The sequence below is a fragment of the Brassica napus genome, chromosome C2 (genome assembly GCF_020379485.1).
Source record: "Brassica napus cultivar Da-Ae chromosome C2, Da-Ae, whole genome shotgun sequence".
NCBI classification, from domain to species: Eukaryota; Viridiplantae; Streptophyta; class Magnoliopsida; order Brassicales; family Brassicaceae; genus Brassica; species Brassica napus.
Window position 1 is genome coordinate 51,047,530 of NC_063445.1, and position 19,178 is coordinate 51,066,707.

The 19,178-nt window shown below is 35.2% G+C and overlaps 2 protein-coding genes and 1 pseudogene across 3 annotated transcripts; 1 reads left to right on the forward strand and 2 right to left on the reverse strand.

Annotated features, from left to right (window-relative positions):
• The first annotated feature begins 98 nt into the window (after nucleotides 1-98).
• LOC106384391 lies at nucleotides 99-2,537 on the forward strand (annotated as a pseudogene).
• LOC106389342 (mavicyanin-like) lies at nucleotides 2,499-3,289 on the reverse strand. The gene is made up of 2 exons (XM_048746952.1): nucleotides 3,071-3,289; nucleotides 2,499-2,985 (listed from the first exon to the last, which is right to left on the reverse strand). Exons 1-2 carry the CDS (start codon nucleotides 3,234-3,236, stop codon nucleotides 2,639-2,641), a joined length of 513 nt encoding a protein of 170 aa, XP_048602909.1. The 5' UTR covers nucleotides 3,237-3,289; the 3' UTR covers nucleotides 2,499-2,638.
• Nucleotides 3,290-3,682: 393 nt separating this feature from the next.
• Nucleotides 3,683-5,770, reverse strand: BNAC02G36770D (uncharacterized protein At3g27210). 2 transcript variants are annotated; one of them, XM_013829562.3, is made up of 4 exons: nucleotides 5,494-5,761; nucleotides 5,204-5,293; nucleotides 4,385-4,465; nucleotides 3,683-4,292 (listed from the first exon to the last, which is right to left on the reverse strand). In XM_013829562.3, the coding sequence occupies exons 1-4, from the start codon at nucleotides 5,648-5,650 to the stop codon at nucleotides 3,895-3,897; spliced, it is 726 nt and encodes a 241-aa protein (XP_013685016.2). In that variant the 5' UTR covers nucleotides 5,651-5,761; the 3' UTR covers nucleotides 3,683-3,894. The 2 variants fall into 2 exon arrangements, with proteins under 2 accessions (XP_013685016.2, XP_022555338.1); XM_022699617.2 differs by lacking the exon at nucleotides 5,204-5,293 and having other exon boundaries at nucleotides 5,494-5,770.
• Between the last annotated feature and the right edge of the window lie 13,408 nt (nucleotides 5,771-19,178).

A 19,178-nucleotide genomic window follows, 5' to 3' on the forward strand; every position in this document is an offset into this window, starting at 1 on the left:
CATATGAAATGGCATAAGAAAGAATATTCCAATTGAACCAATCAAGTGGACAAGAGGGTGAGAAACCAAAGTAACTGAAATATATGAAAAAATCAGAAATGCATAAATCTGAGAATATTTACACTCTCTATACAAAGATTATAGTCTATTTAGCCGGCAAGTTCAACTGTAGAAGAAGGGAAAAGATGAAGCCCTAAAAGACTGAAACCCAAAAGACGACTTTTATTATTTACTTTATTATCAGACAAAACACGGGAAATCAGACGAAACCACAAAACATTTGACCATACAAAACCGGAAACTACGCGGGCCCTAAACACAACACTTCAGTGAAGCCCACAACATTTCGATGAAGCCCACAACACTTCCCACAAACCCACACCGCGAGCCCGGGATGACATGTCAAATTTGACGTTCCTGATTGGCCTGAATAAACAATCCGACGTGGACATGCTATCTGCTCACTATATCTTGCTTTTAGTATAGTAAGATACCCATTTAGGGTTTTTATCTCAGATTTTTAAATATTTTTGACCATTATATCCCTGCTGCTGCTTGATCATTAGTTTCGATGTTTACAAGGCAAATTATATTACAATATCTTTTAAGCGGCTTTGTATCCCACACGCCACTTTCTCTCCCAAAGAATTTTCGAGATGCAGAGGATGAGAGAAGAGTATCTTTAACGCCTCGTTGACGATGTTCGAATGAAAAAAATTGATTCCACAGGTTCGGTGGTGGAGAAGTTCTTGCGCCTTAAAGAAACAGAACCAGAGTTCTACTCAGATGATGTCATCAAAGCATTCGTAGTGCTAATGTTCAACGCAGGAACTGATACTTAACCGATGGCAATGGAATGGGCAATGTCGGCTTTACTGAACCATCCTGATAAACTCGAGAAGCTCAGAGAAGAAACCAGATTTAACGTTAAGCACAAAGGGGTTATACAGGAATCAGATCTCTTGAGCTTAACTTATCTTCGATGTGTCATCAATGAGACGCTTAGGCTATACCCTTCAGGTCCACTCTTGCTTCCTCAGTGCTCATCGGTTTCGATTCAACTTAGGCAACTACGAGATTCCGAAAAACACAACGCTGTTCGCGAATGCTTGGGCTGTTCATAGGGAAAGTGAGCTTTGGGAAGACGCAGAAGTTTTCAAACCTGAGATATTTGAAGGGTTTCTTGGCGATAGAGATGGTTATAGGTTCTTTCTGTTTGGAGTAGGGAGGAGAGCGTGTCCTGGAGCTGGATTTGGAATGAGGACGGTGGTGCTTGCTGTTGGAGCATTGGTTCAGTGTTTCGAGTGGGAGAAGGTAGATAAAGGAGATATAGACATGACGCATGCGTTTAGTGTGGAAATGGCTAAGGCTGAGCCTCTTGTTGCATTGCCTAAGCCATGGCCTGATATGGTTCCCATCTTGTCTCAGCTCTAGCGTCATCTGTATTGAGCAATCGAGTTGGTTTAGACAATGACATTTTATATATATTGACAATAAGGAGAATGTATGATCATATGTTACATTAGTAATGAAATCATTTTCTTCACTCTTTTCGTTCTTTATTAGCAGTAGATGATCTTATTTAGGGAAGGGTCTCGTATTTGCTCCTCCCACTGTTGCTTCTACATTCATTCAATCCTATTTGATCAGAGCTCCAGTCTGTGTATGTTCTGGTTTCCCTCTAGGGGTTCGATATATATTTAACTTTACAAGTGGAGTTTTGTTTTTGAACTGATTCTCTCTTACAAGTGGAGTTAACAAACCAAAACAACTAGACCCCTTGCTAAACTCTTTTTTTTAACAGTCCTGATAAAAGATTAAACATACTACTATCATCCAAGTTTGATTACTAAAATGTTTAGCCTTAACACAAACAAATTATCAGGCTAACACACTTAGTAACCGACCAACGAAGACAGCCACTTCATTACAACAATGGTTACAAGTGAATTTAGCAAACCAAAACGACCAGACACATTGCTAAATTCTCGTTTTAACCGTCCCGAGAAAAGATAAAATAGATACTGCTATCTTTCAAGGTTCGTTAGGCTGTTACTACACTGTTTAGCCTTCACAAAAACAAACCGACTGGCTAACACAACAAGTAACCGACCACTAAGCCTTTTACATATACCATGTCACTTAAATGATTTGATGATGAAACGTGTGTGTTGTGGATTATGATATCACAGGGAGGAGCAACTATAACATGGGATATAGTGGTTGGAGGATGGGACTTGGAGTACACGGCAAAGTTTGTATCAAACGCTGAAGGGAGTTATGCAATCGTGGTGGAGAAACCAAGAAAGATGAAAGCTACAGATGAAGCTGCGAGCAACTCTAATTGGCCAAAATGATTTATCCCGTGTTATGTACTTGGGACGGGAAGATTATAATTAGCCTAATTATTAGGAAAACTGGCAATTATCTTTAAAATTCCTCTATGCAATGTAAGGGTAGTTTAGTTATTTCGCTTCTCTGCTTCCCCCATGCAAATCTGCTCTTGGGTATTTTGCTACCCAATTAGTAGATTATTTTGACAAAATTGACTCTAAATCTGAAATACATAATGATCCAAAATACAACAAATACGAATTAATAGCTCGAAAATTTATTTGTTTTCTCCTCTCCTAAATTCTCAGAAAGACCAAACAAGGCCCATGATCAACGATCCAACAGCCAACATATATCCAATGGAAGCACGTCGTAACCCATGACCCGAACTAGAATCCGAGTCAGAGCTTGAACCCGAACCCGGCGAGGGAACGGCGGTGGAATCAGAAGAGACAATGTTGACTTTGACCTTCATACCTTGTTCACAATGCCCTGGGGTCCCACATGCGAAATAACGAGTACCGGTCTTAGACAGCTTAACGACGTCGTTTCCAGAGCTTAAGGAATTTACGGTTGTTCCCAGGTCACAACTCTTGTATGCCGTTTCGCTTCCCAACTCTACAACGCTGTGTAGTCCGGAGTATTTAAAAACTACAAGGAAATCAAAACGGTTTGGTTAGTATCAACCGGTCGGTTTGAGTAAATAAAACTGAGTTTAGAGAAAAAACGTACGTACCCAATTGGTCGCCGACTTTGAAAGATTGATCGGACGACCAAGAATCGAAGTCAACGGATTCTTCCCAGCCTTGGCTCCCGCCCATCACATGTTGTGCTGCTAACGTTGACTTAACCGCCATTAAACCGGCAAAAACCAGGATAGCAATAACTGCTTGCATTTTCATTGGTTTTAGTGAATTGAACCCGGTTTAGCAATACTTGACTTGAGAGCTTTTTGCTAGCTAGTGCATATATATAGGGCAATGCATGAACTTGGTTGCTTAAGAGATAAAACTTGGGAAGGAAAAAAACAAAACAAGCTTGGAGTCGAATCAAAGCTAAGATCTTTGGTAGTTGTCAAATCTTTAAATTAGTATTGTGCTCTGTTTTTTTATTTTAATTCTGTTGTATTTTATGTGTATGTTCAAGTAGAACGTTTGCATCAGAATTGCCAGACAAGTTAAGAAGCCAAAAGCCTTAGCATACAAGCAAGACTTAAAACCACCCGGTTTGGAAACAGAACTTACTATCATCTTTGTTGGAGAAAATCATTTTTGTTTTCTCTATGTTGATGATGTTACAATTTTCTGTCACACAATCTGATATGTAATGAAAGAATGAACCATTTAAAGATTCATGAAGCTTCATCAGCTACCAAAGTCCTAAATTATCAAAACACCATAACATCTCGTATTCTTTTTTACATTTTTCCTTCAACTCTCGGATTCATTTTCGTCTCATCACAGCAAGTGAAGTATTCTGTAAAATTCATCAGAGCTTTTACTCTGATATCTGTTTCTCATCTTTTCATATACAAAACGTTATATTATTATTCTCTACATCTCATTTCACAGCATCAACCGCAGTTTCAGAGCTCAACTTCTTCCTCCTCTCCATGAAACTTCCACCACATGAAGAGAAACTAGGAAGACATCGATGATGCTGCCTGTTGGACTTCTTTTGTTCCTTCACACCAGCGTCTTCAATGGCGGCCTTGCTGAACTCGCCTGAGTTTGCAACTGAGAGGTAAGGAGAGCTTAGAGCTGATGACGCTGCAGAGCTTTCCTCCGGTCGTTCTCTAATACTATCTCTGAAAAGCTCACCAAGCTTCTTCCTCCTCGGTCTTGGCGCTGGAGAAGAGCCACGAGAAGACTTCTTGTCTTGGAATCTAAGGCTTTGGATACGAGGTGGCCTGTCCGAGAAGCTGCACTTTGGAGTGTTTCCACGCGATGGAGTGAAATCTGAGTATAAAACCGAAAATATGAATATTGAAAAATAAAAAAATTATGTGAATTATAAAACAAGAAACTAAAAAAAAGATCCAAGTTTTTACCGCCATTTACGCTGTGGAAATCATCATCGGAGTCAGATTGTAGCCATTGCTGCGTATCGAAAAAGGTTTCATCTTTACTTCCTGTGGAACAAATAAAAAATATTCATTTCAAAACTTCAGAACAAGATTGTAAGAGTATGTGAATATGAGGAAATACAACAAGTCTTTTTTTTTTTTTTTTGATCAAAAAAATACAACAAGTCTATTCCTTAAAAACAGAGGAGATGTGAATATGAGAGGAAATAACAAGGCAATGCCTAAAAAAGATTTAATTTTTAAAAATAATAGTATGAAATTACTAAAATAGGCAACTTTGTAAATCACAGTTCACCAACATAGCTCACTGCCTTTTCAAAATTACTGTTGTGAGAAAAAAAATCTCTGTTGACACGGGAAAGTCTTTGATTTTGACATAATTTTCATTTAATGACATTAAATCTATAATGAAAAAAATCAAATCAGAGATATGATCTTACCAGATAAGAACGAATCATATGAATAACCTAAAAGTCTCTCTCTATGTAGAAAAATCATATTTGATCTTAAAAACCATTAATTTAACCCCAAAAAAAAAACTTGAAAACCATTAATTAAAAAAATATGAAATAATGGAAAAATAATTTCAGATGCTGTTTTTTTTTTCCGATCACCGAACCACCACATGCCAATGAACATAAAACATCAATTATTGTGATCGGACAATAACAAACATTGAACCATCAGACAAAAGACCAATAATCGAGAAAGCTTAAACACTAATAAACAAAAAAAAATCAGGACATGAATTAATAAAAAAAGAGAGGTTTTTGAAATAAATACCGAAGCTTTTTTTAGAAGAAGAAAACGACCACCGAGGTTTAACAGCCGGGGAAGTCACCGGAATCGATGTTGGACTCTTTCTCGGCGATTCTGAAAAATTGAATTAAACGAATACACATATAATCAATATTTATTTTATATAATATTTAACATGAGAAACCCCACATCACAGTCAGATTCAGTATCATCATGAAACAGTCATATTCGACTTTTAACTCGAAAAAAAAATTTTAAGGTTAAAATCAAATACAGAGACGATGATCTCTCTCTCTCGATTGTAAGAAAATTACCAAAGGTTTTCTTGGTAGAAGGAGACGAATTAGATACGATCGAGACGACGGCGTCGTTTTTCTCCACTGAACTAATATCCTTCGTGGGAGATTCTGGTGTTACCATATTGTCTGTTCTAAACGCAGACTTGTTGAGCGACGACGAAGACGAACCCATTCACCGGCGTTGACTTTTAGATAATTTTAAAAAAAAACTTTATAGAAAGTGGAGAAACTTTCTCGAGCAATTATGTTTTAGTTTTGTTAAATAGTGGTAGAGAGACGGACTATATCATATGATATGATCCTATTTTATTTGTTTCGGGTCGAAGAAGGCGAAGTGGGGGTCCCACACGTACACGGTGCCCACTCAGTAAAGAGGAAACGGTGTCGTTCGCGTGGGTGACTTTTGGGAATTGAAATGGCACTTTATGTAAATCGGTGATTAGTGATTACGTATTTTCTAGATTAGGAAACAATATAATTCTGAATTTATCACTTTATTATTTAATTTATTATGCAAACTGGCTGGTTGATAAATTCAGTTGGCATTAAGTGATCATCATGACCGAATCTAGGTGAATTTTCGATTTTAGTTTCCAAATTGTTTTAAATAGTATAAATAGACATAGAATTCCAATTTTGTTTCAAAATCATTTATATATCTATAGCGAAATGATTATTATCATTCTAACTCACACATTAAAAATTAGAATAGTTAATATCATTTATAATTTTAATAAATAAAATATATAAATCAGCTACAAAATAAAAGTGAATTTAAAATTTTTATTAGATAAGTGATTAAAAGTAATAACAATAAAAATTATCTAAAATCTAAAAATTTAAGAATTATCCAAAATCTAAAAATATATTCTAAAATAAAAAGATAATTTATATATATATTGTGTTGTTATCTAAAAATATATTTTAATAAAAAGATAAAAATTTATTATACGTAAGACTTTTTAAATGAAAACATAAATATTAACTTATCTTATAGTTTTTAATTAATAATGCATGTATTAATAAGTAATTATAAAATATACATGCGGACGTAACACCTAGTTAACTAAGAAATTTAGTGTTTTTAAAATCGGACCGATCCCATGGTTGAACCGGGTTCAACCATGAACCAGTTATATAGCTGGGTTGGGTCTTATAATTAGTTTGACCATGAACCGATCATGTAGCCGGATTAGACCTCAGAATTATTAAACTGATAAAAACCATTAAAACTATCAAAAATCTATAAACTATCCATATAAACATAAAACTAGTTTATATTTATTATGTTTTATGTTTTTATTCATTTATATTTTAATTATATATCATATTTACTAACATTACTTTTAAATTTATACACTAAAAATATATTAAACTAGATTATTGAACCAGATTTGAATCGGTCGAACCATATTGAACCGTGACCCAAAAATTATCCGGTTCAGCTTCCGGTCTGGTTTTAAAAACACTAAATTTAGAAACTTAATAAATTACGCTATGTGTTATCATTAGAATAATTTTCATTAAATTAAGTAATAAATTAAGTAGTAATCTATGAAATAATATTATTTTTTTCTTTAAATAAAAACTACATAATTCGATAACAATTTGTGAATCTTCTGCCATTTTTAATTTTATTATACTAAAACAAATTAAGTAAATCCCGACTTGATCCTACCGGTATGGGCGAAGCAAATGTTCTAGTTGAGATGGAATTTGATAGAGACTTCCCGAAACTTATTGCACTGGATGATAAACAAGGTAACATTTCCTTGTTAATATTGAATACACATGGATTCCATCTATATGCGTGAAAGGTGTGAAAAACTCGGACACAAAACAAAGAGGTGTTTTCTACCTTCTACGACTGCTCAGGGTCCAACCTCTTCGTCATAACTATTCTGAGATCCCCCATAGTAAATATTGATATTGTCCCACATCAATAGGATAACACTAGCTCATCATCTCAGATTCCTACTAAAGAGATAGAAGGTTTCCAGTCCGCACTTGAAACCATTCATGCATCGCAACCTATTTCGGTTCCATCACATACTACTGTGGACCACCTTGTTGCTGGAAGCCCACTGATTACAACGACTTTCTTCTTCACTCACTCACACTTAGCCCAACTAACACTTTATCCACATTAGTAGATCCACAACCACTCTCATCACTACACATATTATGGAGTCGTCTCCATCAAGCATTTTCAACATTGAAGTTCGTAAAACTTTAGTTGTTGATCCCTTAACCACAACACCTGACACTTATGCTTTTGAAATTCTTTCTCGTTTCACATTGTTAGGAGAGGTGGATGAAGCTGAAATCGAACCATCTAACTCGTGAGGTGGGAGGGAGACAAAGTCTCCAACCAAATACCAAAACATGGATTGGAAGATAGTTCGAGGAAGAGAAAAGTGTGGTCGCCGCAGCGGTAGTTTCTATCACTAGTTATTGTTTTTCATTGTATTGTTGGTTTCTCTAATCTCTTTCTTTGTTGTTTTATAGGATGAAATTCAATCATTCATGGAAATTTTTATCCAAGACCATCGTGTTACCTTGATAGTTAGTTTATGTTTTAATTGAAAGTTTTAGTCAAAAAAATTGGATCTTTTTCTTATAGTTAAAAAAAAAAAGAGATATAATGGATTGGAGGAATAAGAGTCAAATTCGAAAACCTAACTCAGTGTGGTAGTTTAGAATATGGATCTATATTGAAGCCCTAACTTTTTTTTTTTTTTCCGTCTAAAGTATATTGTTATTATTATCGAAAAGTCCAAAGACCCGCACATTACAAACCGAGATCCACTAAACATTATTAACCAGGCCAAAACGCAACCAAGTCCAAGCTAAACGACCTAAAGCCAACACGTGTAAACCACGTGTCCAAACATCAAGGTGAAAGAGGAAAACGCATCTTCGCTACTCACGCCGTCACCATGACTCCACCGACCGCTAGCCATCATCACAACACCGGAATACCTGCCGGGAACAGATTGGCTCGTCGAGACGCCAACATCACACAATCTCTTCATCTCCTGTGTTTCGACGATCGGAGAGCATGCATCGATCTATTCGAGATCTCATCCGACGCCATCTGCCACAAACTCAGAAGAAGAGAGCTTCACATCAAACCCCTCACCACTCTGCAGAGAGAATCAATCGTCCCACTGACGAGATCTCATCCGCTTTCTCCATTAACCCATCGACAGCACCCATCATCTTCAACGGAGCAAAGACGACTGGTCTGTGGTCGGAAGCCGGCGACGAAGAACTGAAAGAGCTTCCGCCTCCCGGAGTCATTAACCGGCGATGAAGCAGTTGTAGCAACCTTCTTCTCCCGGAGCCAAAAAGTCGAGCCGATATATATATACACATGCACATAAAAGAAAAAAGAACAAAAACCGGACCGTAGATCTCTAACCACCGCCGCCGTCAGCACTTATATATAAACGCCGGATGAACCGGCAAAGAGCCAGCCGTCAACCCCGAGGGATAAGGAGCGACGCCGGAATCAGAAGCCGGCAAACGAAACTGAAGGAGCCATCGTTTCCGGAAACTAAACGAACTCATCTCATCTCTAACCCTCTGAAAGATATATGATTTGATAAGAGGGTAGAGATTGAAAGAGTTTTCTCTCTCTAAGTTCAACAAAGTTATATTGAAGCCCTAACTTACTTTCTCATGATCTACATTCAATATTGGCTGCAGCTCAAAATGAAATTTCTATGATGACAAGAGACAAAAATTGACGTAGGGGATATCTCAAATTTCCTTATTTTAATAAGATTACTAATAAAGAAATTTAGTTTTAATAAAGGAAATTAGGAAATTAAATTATTATTCAGATTATTAATTGGGAATTTCTTTTGGTAAGAACTGTAGTTAACTCAAATTCTAAAAGGGTACTTTTGGGAATATAAAATTATTTAATTGATTAAGATTAATAGGTTATGTGAGTAATAACAAATTTGATAGGTTGCTCTAGTTATCTTATAAATCTTACGTTATAAATTTGGTAGTTTTCTCTATTTTGAATATTTAAAGATAAATATAAATCATTGAAACTCTTACTAAATTCTTTACAGTCTCCAAAATTTTAGAACTGGCGCTATACATTAGTCACGACTAACTATGCTAATTGAATTTTTTGAACGATGTAAAAAAAACTAAATGAATCTTGATCTCCAAAAGGCCATATCGCCTCTTTAGGTCATATTTATCCCACGGACCCACTAAAAGGTTTTTTTAATTTTTTTTTTACTTTTTGTCTGAAAAAAAAAATTAATTAAAAACACACACCAAACGCGGACCGCCACGTGTCAATGGAGTTCGCACACAGTGCAAAAAACATACAACAACCGTCTCTTATTTGATGCACATAAGACACCGTTTTTTTCTAAACCGTGGGTCTCTCCCCCCTAAGAGAAGCTCTGTTTAGAGCGATAATAATGCTCTTAGAGTAGGATTATCGGTAAACTTGTTTTTGGATTTTTTAATTTTTTTATCTGATTAAAAAAATTAAAAAATATATAAAAAAAATAACCAATCACGGATCGCCACGTGTATGTGGGGTTTGCAAACAGTACAAAAAACATGCAAAAATCGATCACTCTTTCACAACTTTTGTTATCGATTTTTTCTAAAATGATGAGACCCAGTCACTACTTTTCTTCCTAAAACCATCTTAGAAACATGCCGTAATGCTGGTTTTAGGATAGCCATAAAAGCGGGTCCATGTTATTTTATTCCATATGGTTGTATGGTCAAAGGCACTATATGGTTAATTAATTTCATAGATTTCGATACAAAGTTGTGAATGATACAAGATAAATAATTAACTATATGGTATGTAATATACAAAGTTTAAAATGGTGATAGAAAATAACGACGTGTAAATTAAATTGTTTTATCTTTGAAATTATTATAATATGAGTAATTGGGTTTACTAATCTAGGTTTTGGAACTGGTGATGGTCCAAGCCTGCATGATCACTGGATGCCAAATTTGTTAAAAAAGATTTCATTGATTAGCACATAGTTTTTTATTTCCAACGAAATTGACTAGACATGGATTGAGATGCATACGGCATATTTTGTTTTGTTCTGTGGACAATCACGTTAATCAAACTCGTGATCACTATTTTTAAAACTGATAATGCTTAATTTCTTATAAATCCAATGATATATATTGATATTGTCATGAGACTTCTCTTTCCGCCACCACAACAGACACCGTATATTGGAATGAGACCCCCTTTTTTTTGGACAAACGAAATTGGAATGAGACCCAGTAACACAAAATGCACCGTATATTGTAATGGTTTTTTTAGGAGTGGTCATCCGTATTATGTATTTCTGAAATTTTATAGTTATATATATGCCAACTAAACATCAAATTTCCAAATTATGTGTTTTCTTTTTCTTTTGTAACAAGTTTGTACTTATTGGGGAAATATCTCAAGAAGAAAATGACATTAAAGTGTTGTAACTTTCATCTTCTACGTACTACTTGATCTATTTATTTGTCTATAGTATTTTTGTTGAAGGTTTAGTATATGTTGAGTAATTTGAGATAGTTATCGGGAAGACCAAGTAACGTAGTAATTTGTGCATAGCTGATCGTAAAACCAGGATGCATTATCAAAATAGCTCAGAAGTCATGTTTTAAAGTGTAACAAGAGTACAAAAAAGTATTCAGATATTACGGGTTCGGAAACAAGATTATAAAACAAAGAAAAAAACTTAAGAAAAAAACAAGTTCTAATAATAATAACAAATGGAATATCTTTGGAAAGAAATGATGGCATGGGCAATGCGTTTTTTGGTTCAAGAGTCAAGACAATGCACAAGGATCCAAAAAAGAGTCCCAACGAAACCGCGAATGTGCCATGTGTGATTGTGATGGCCACTTCTAATGGTTCACGATATTAGAGGTATCCAGTTTTGTTTGCCTAAACAAAATTGAAAGAAGTAAAGAACCCGGAAAATGACAGGCAAAACTAGAAAAAACGGCCGATTAGTACCTGAACTAGGGCCATATCGTCTAATCGATACCTAAACTATTTGTCCGTGCGAAATGATACCTAGACTAGTAAAAAATTTGAATTTAGTAGCTGAACTTAGAATAAAAGGCCTCAATTTACAATACAAACTTTAACCGCTTGCGCTAGTAGAGAAATGTTGTTCACTTACAAAAACAAAATAATATAACTAGATTTCTAATACTAATTTCTAATAAGTAGATTTCTAATACTAATTTCAACAAGTTATCATTATATTAAATGGGCTTATTTGATATAGCATTTATCAAGCATTTGATTTAAGTTTAATTTATTACCATGTTTTTTAAAATGATAAAACTTTTAAATTTAGATAAACATATATTATTAGAAAATGATCAGATTATTAAGGACATGAAATAAAAAAATTTAAACAAATTATTTTACAATATTAAAATATTCAATACTATTAAAATAAATATTGTTTCGACAGAATAATAAATGCAAGAGTATAACACACTTTTAACAATAATAAGTAATTCAAAAGATAATATAAAAATTTTAACACTATATTAGAAAATAAATATTTTTATTTATAAAATATTTTTTTTTTTGAAATTTGAGATTTTTTTTGGTTGTCTGACATTTGTTGGTGTTGAAAAAAAAGTAAAATAATTGTTAATTTAAAAGGTAATATAATTTTCCTTTACATACATAAATGTGGTTTCTATACTACAAGTGGTTAATAATGTATTGTTTACTTAAGAGAGACTCGGGTTCGATCCTTGTTCATTGATTGAAACGACGTCGCTACCTGACTCTGACAATTGTTGGTCATAGGTAGGCTAGTCATAGGCACTTTTAAAAGCTTTTTCTTTCTAATTTAGGTACTAAATTTAAATTTTTAATTAGTTTAGATATCATATCGCACATGCAAATAGTTTAGGTATCAATTAGAAGATATGATCCTAGTTAAGGAACTAATCGGTCGTTTTTCTGCAATACTACTAAAAAAGATATATACATTCTGAAAGATGAATTTTATGTTTGAATTTTTTTTTTTTTAAAGCCGGCCAGCTAGATTAGAATTAGTCTACTTTATCTAGCCAAAATAACATTTACTAGGAACTCACCTGAACCAAATAAAAATCAAGTAAGCTTTGTCTCTGCATTTTAAAATTAATAATTTGACAAAGTTGTTATTGTTTTTAGCTACCATTATCATTGAGAAAGATGTTTAAATAGGTAAAAAAATATAATATGGGTTAACGAGTTCTATACTAAGAAAACAAATAATGTCGTTTTCCTAGACCGACCACGAAAACTCTTTTAAGTCTATCTTAAATATTGTCCTCATTCGCAATTCTTTCTTTTTTTTTTCCTCATTCGTAATTCTTACAACAGAGCATGAGCTTTGTGAATTATTCATAAGCTGTAACGCAGACCAAAATGAACAAAAAGATCTCACAAATTTGATACATTATTTGATTAGTCCTTTATTTCGTTAAACTTGCTAGTATAATCAATCTTTTTAAAATAGTTACTATAGAGATCGAAAATTTAAATATGAATGTAAGTATAAACTAGTTGGTTATATAATCTTAATTCTTAATCAAATCTCAGCAGAGATAACTGGATAGTTCAACCATTCTAGAATATATATATAAGTAGTCCTTTATTTCGTTAAACTTGCTAGTATAATCAATCTTTTTAAAATAGTTTCTATAGAGATCGAAAATTTAAATATGAATGTAAGTATAAACTAGTTGGTTATATAATCTTAATTCTTAATCAAATCTCAGCAGCTATAACCGGATAGTTCAACCATTCTAGGATATATATAAGTAGTCCTCCATATATGACTCAACTCGTGTCAGATAAAATGCATGGTGATTTTCATATACACGAGGCAACCTACAAGCTTCATGTTAGACTGAAGCTTCCTAAAATATCAATCAGAATCTGTCTGAATCTTCAAGCAGTTCTACATCATATTTCCTTGACTTTGTAAACTAGTAATTGAGATATTTAGCACTATTGACTTGAAAGTCTTTACGGACCGAATCGCAAACTTTTTTTTTGTCTTTCAGTTTATTTTACTTAACATTTCATTTGTTTTTTTTTTTTTTTTTTTTTGGTATCTGGACAGCCACATTCCCAACTATCCCCGTAGGGGGTCCAGCGCCCCAACGGAAGGGATGTTAAATCCGCTGTGGCCGGGGCTCGAACTCGTGATGGCGGGCACCTCTGCCGAGGTTCCTATACCACCAGACCACGAGATCCGTTTAAAAACTGTTGTGGGTAAACTTTTTATAGTGACTGATCCCACCCCGAAAGGCCCCGCATCCAAGAAAACCCCTTATGATTTTTTTTGGAGAGGTTTTAATACCACCCCGCCGACAGAGTGTCGAACCCGCCATCTCTGGCATTCGCTATTTTTGTTAAAGCTATTCTTTCTTCTCTATAATTGGTATTCTTTTTTTATTCTTTCTCTGATATTACTTTTTTCCAAAATAAAAGAAAAAATAGTTTTCTTATGTTTACTTTAACTTTTGTTTAGTAATATGGAAATATGCTTTTCATTTTAACTCGGCTTTTCAACCTCCTTTATATCTGATCATGCAAGTGTCCATATATATATATATATATATATGTTTTTCTTTATCACTTATTTCCATGGTTTTGGCTTTGTTCTATTCTGTTGCACAAAAAACGTTTTGTTCTATTATACTTCCAATTCATATTTTAAGATATGATTAATTGCATCTTTTGATACTTACATTCGATGAACCCAAGTTTTAATGTGTTTTCTTGGTATTGTTAGTAATTGGATTTTTAACGTTAAAACCCTTCAACTAAGTTTGTTTTGGATAAAAACCTTCAAATTAAGTATTTAACAAAAAAACTTCAAACTAACTTTATTTAATGAATTAAATCTTAATACGTCATAATTACCATTACTACCGCTAAATATTTAGTTTAGGGGTTTTAACATTAATTAAACATAATTAAATCTAAACAATAATAAATAATTTTTTTTATAATATTATCTAAAAATTAGTAACTTAAATTTTTAAAATTAGCATTTTTATTTTTTTTTGTAAATATGTGAGTTTGATGTGTTTTAACATCAACATTATATATGTATAAATCAAAAGTGTAAGAACCCAGAAAATATAATAAAAATTATCTAAAGATTTACTTGTAATAAAATTACTAAAAGATTAAAAACATATAAAAAAATAATAATAAAAATTATATCTTATCTAATAAAAATGTAATAATAAATCTTTCGATAATTTTTATTATATTTTTTGGGTTTTTACATTTTTAATTTATACATATATAATATTGATGTTAAAAACACATCAAACTCATATATTTACAATAAAATTTAAAAATGCCAATTTTGAAAAATTCAAGTTACTAATTTTTAGATAGTATTATAAAATTTTGAATTTTATTTATTTTAAATAGTAAAATACTTCAACTATGCTTACTTAATGTAGAAACCTTTAAACTAAAGATTTACCAGTAGTAATGGTAATTATGACCTGATAGAATTTAATTCATTAAATAAAATTAATTTCGGGTTTTTTTTATTAAATATTTAGTTTAAGAGTTTTTACTCCAAACAAACTTAGTTGAGTGATTTTAACGTTAAAAATCCTAGTAAATGACTACTAAAGGTTTAATGAAACTATTGCAGTAAACTTGAAGATAATACACTCAACATAAGCTACTAATGTCAAAAAAAAAAAAAGAATACGCTACTATCAAAGTTTGAGATAAGTTTCTGGACTTCCTTGTGTCTGTGTTATTTTCTGAGTGAAATGTCAGAAACCCCCACAAAACCCCTTTCTGTTTTTCTCCCTTCTAGCTCCTTTGCGTCTAAATTAGTCCCTTTTGTGCCTTCTTCTTTTTCAAATACACCTATCCCCTCTACTGAAAGTCCTCCTGACAAGCCTACAAAACCTTCTCTTAAACGTTCTCGTTCTTCTCCTATTCTATCCCCCTCCCCCCCTTTACCTACAAAGATTTCTTACCAGAGCTCTCAACCCCCCTTCTTCCCAGAAATTGGCACTATATCTTATGTTGCTAATTCCTCTTTTGTTAAAACCCCACTAAAAAACCCTTTTTTACCTTTACTTTCTGTTGAAACTCTCCAGGCTCCTGGAGACCAAACTTTTTCTTCCTGATGAGTTACAAACTCTTTTTTTGGAACCATCGTGGTCTAAATGACCCGGCTAAACATCAGACTTTTTCGGATTGGCTCTCTAGCTACAAACCTATTTTTGGAGCTCATTTAGAAACACATATCAAAGAACTACCCCTTCCCCGGTTAATATCTACCTTATGCAGAGATTGACACTATTTTTCTAACCATCTATCAGATGAGGATGGTCGTATTGTTCTAATCTGGAAGGACCCAGCAAAAGTCAGTGTTATATCCCAATATAAACAAATGATAACCTGTGAAGTCGAGCTACCTACATGTCCATCTTTTATCTACTCTGCTATATACGCTGCTAACACTCATGAGGAGAGAACTGACCTCTGGGTGGAGCTTCTGAATGTGAAAAGTAGTCTTGTGTATGATTCAAAACCGTGGGTGATCGGAGGAGATTTTAATCAAATTCTACACTGCCATGAACACTCTGCTTTCAACCGTCTCACTCATGCTTCCCAGATGTTCCAGTTTCGTGATGTCTTAACTCAGCTTGGAGTGTTTGATCTACGGTATTATGGGCCTGTTCATACGTGGACAAACAAACGAGATCTTACTCCAGTTGCAAAAAAGCTTGATAGATGTTTGATCAATAGTGAATTCCTTACCTCTTTCCATGGTGCTACTGCTACTTTTCTTCCCCCAGCTCCCTTAGACCATACCCCTTGCCTTACTGACCTAGTCTTCTCCCTTCCCCGAGCTGGTACCCAACTCTTTCGCGTCCAAAACTACCTAACCAAACATCTGAGCTTTCTGGAGGTTGTTACTGATGCATGGTTGCTCGTCGAAAATGTCTCCACTGACCTAGCGTCTCTGTGTTGGAAGCTCAAAAATATTAAAAGGAGTCTCAAAAACTTAAACAAAGAAAATTATTCCAATATTCAGCAGAGAGTTATTGATGCTCACCGTTTGTTACAACTTGCGCAGGTACATGCCCTAGAGGATCCTACAACCACTACTTTTGCTGCGGAACATGAGCTGAATGAGAAATGGCAATTCCTGAGACTTATTGAAGAATGTTACTTTCAACAAAAATCTCGAATAACTTGGCTTAGGGAGGGTGATCTCAATACTACTTACTTCCATCGAGTTTGTCAAGTCAGAGCCAGCCTAAATGCCATTCGTTCCTTTCTGCTGGTATCAGGCGCCAAGATCACTGATCCTCTGGAGATGAGCTTCCATGCCATTTCTCACTTCAAAGCAGTCTTAGGACCTGAGTTCCTTCCTCCCCTATGGAGCTCTCCTTCGGAATGGTTTCATAGTTTGACTCCTTTCAGATGTAGTCTTCAACATCAAGCCTCCATACTTCTGATGCCTACAGTGGAAGAAATTACAAAGCTCATGTTCTCACTCAACCCCAATAAAGCGTCTGGGCCTGATGGACTCACCTCTGGTTTTTTCAAAGCGTCATGGTCTGTGTTGGGCTTGGAATGTATCACTTCAATACAGCAGTTCTTCAATTCTGGTTTCCTCCCAAAAACAACAAACTCAACAATCTTATCCTTGGTCCCAAAATTCACTGGAGCAACAAAAATCTCGGACTATCGACCGATTTCGTGCCTGAATACAATCTATAAAGTCATTTCTAGGCTTCTGGTTCGTCGTCTAAAGCCTATACTCCAACAACTAATCATGCCTAATCAAACAACTTTTGTTGAGGGGAGATTACTGGTAGAAAACACAGTGCTGACTAGTGAGTTGGTTAACGGCTATCACAAGAACATGATATCTAAGAAGATTACTATAAAGGTCGACATTGCAAAGGCGTTTGATACGCTATCTTGGGATTTCCTCCTCTCAGCTCTGGCTAGCCTAAACCTGCCTGCTCCCTTCACTCGACTACTGAGGACCTGCATTTGCACGACGTCATTTATGGTAGGATACAACGGAATGGTGAATGGTTTTTTCAAAGGGAAACGAGGTCTTAGGCAAGGAGATCCACTCTCTCCTTACCTGTTTGTAATTGCTATGAATTACTTGTCACTGATGCTGGATAGAGAAGCGAGATCAGGGTACTTATCTTATCATCATCAATGTCAGAAGACGAAACTGACACATCTGTCGTTTGCGGATGACTTGTTGATTTTTATTGATGGGTCTATTGAATCGGTCCAGAGAGTACTTAAGATCCTGCATGAGTTTGAAAAAAGATCAGTTCTAGCGGTGAGCATGCAAAAATCAAGCTTCTTTGCGCCTGGACTTACTGAGGAAGAAGTCTCCACAATTCAAGCCTCGACAGGAATGCCTCGTGGTAGCCTACCAATGCGTTATCTAGGAGTACCCCTATGCACAAAGAAGCTGAACTTGGAGAATTGCGAACCTCTTCTTCAGCAGATCAAACATCGTCTATCATCTTGGTCAGCAAAAGCTCTCTCTTTCGCTGGTAAAATGTTGCTGATAAAAACTGTAATATCTGGCATCTCCACTTTCTGATGCTCGAGCTTTATTCTGCCGAAATCCTGCATCAACAAAATAAATTCGTTGTGTGGTCAATTTTTGTGGAATGGGAACATTGAAGGACATCATACAGCTAGAGTGAGTTGGGAGACAGTAACTCTCACCAAGGATCAGGGTGGTTTGGGAATTAAGGACCTTCACAAATGGAATCTGGCGTGCATCTTAAAGCTAGTTTGGATGATCTTCTTTCGTCCTAACTCGGTCTGGGTCTGCTGGTTTAAAGAGGTAATACTCAAAGGTGATGTCTCTAACTACTGGACAAAAAGCACTAGTACTAGACATTCCTGGTTAGTGAACAAGATGATAAAGGCTAGGAAGTTTATTTACCCGTTGCTTAAAAGGCGAATAGGCAATGGTCGAAGTACTCGGTTTTGGTTCGATAACTGGACTCCTCTTGGGAAGCTATACACGGCTCTAGATGCAGGAACTTCCCGACTAGGCATACCAAAGATGGCAACTGTTGCGTCTCTCTTCACTGCAGGTTCCTGGAATTTTCCGTTCGCTAGGACTGATGCTCAGCTTGCTCTGCAGATTCATTTAACAACGGTAACTCTTTCAGATCAAGAGGATCACTATGAATGGATGATAGAGGGAAAAACAAGGATGAGATATAAGACAGGCGAGATGTATGATTACCTGAAAGGTGTTCAACAAATGGTACCATGGGCTAAAGTAATCTGGATCTCCTATGGAATCCCGAGGCATAGCTTCCTCTCTTGGTTAGTCATGCTGGATCGTTGCCCTACAAGAGATCGACTCAATAGAGGGGATTAAATGTGGATCCTCTCTGCTTACTATGTAATACTCATCCAGAGTCTAGGAATCACCTGTTTTTTTAGTGTGGATTTAGCGCCGATGTTTGGAGAAGGATAGTTCATCGTTGTCAGCTCCAACCTCTCACCGTGTGGGAAGATATTATCCTTCAACTTCAAAGACTACCGAGGGATCGAGACTCTCACCGACTAACTCTACTGGCATTTCAGGCTACCGTTTACTGGATCTGGACTGAGCGAA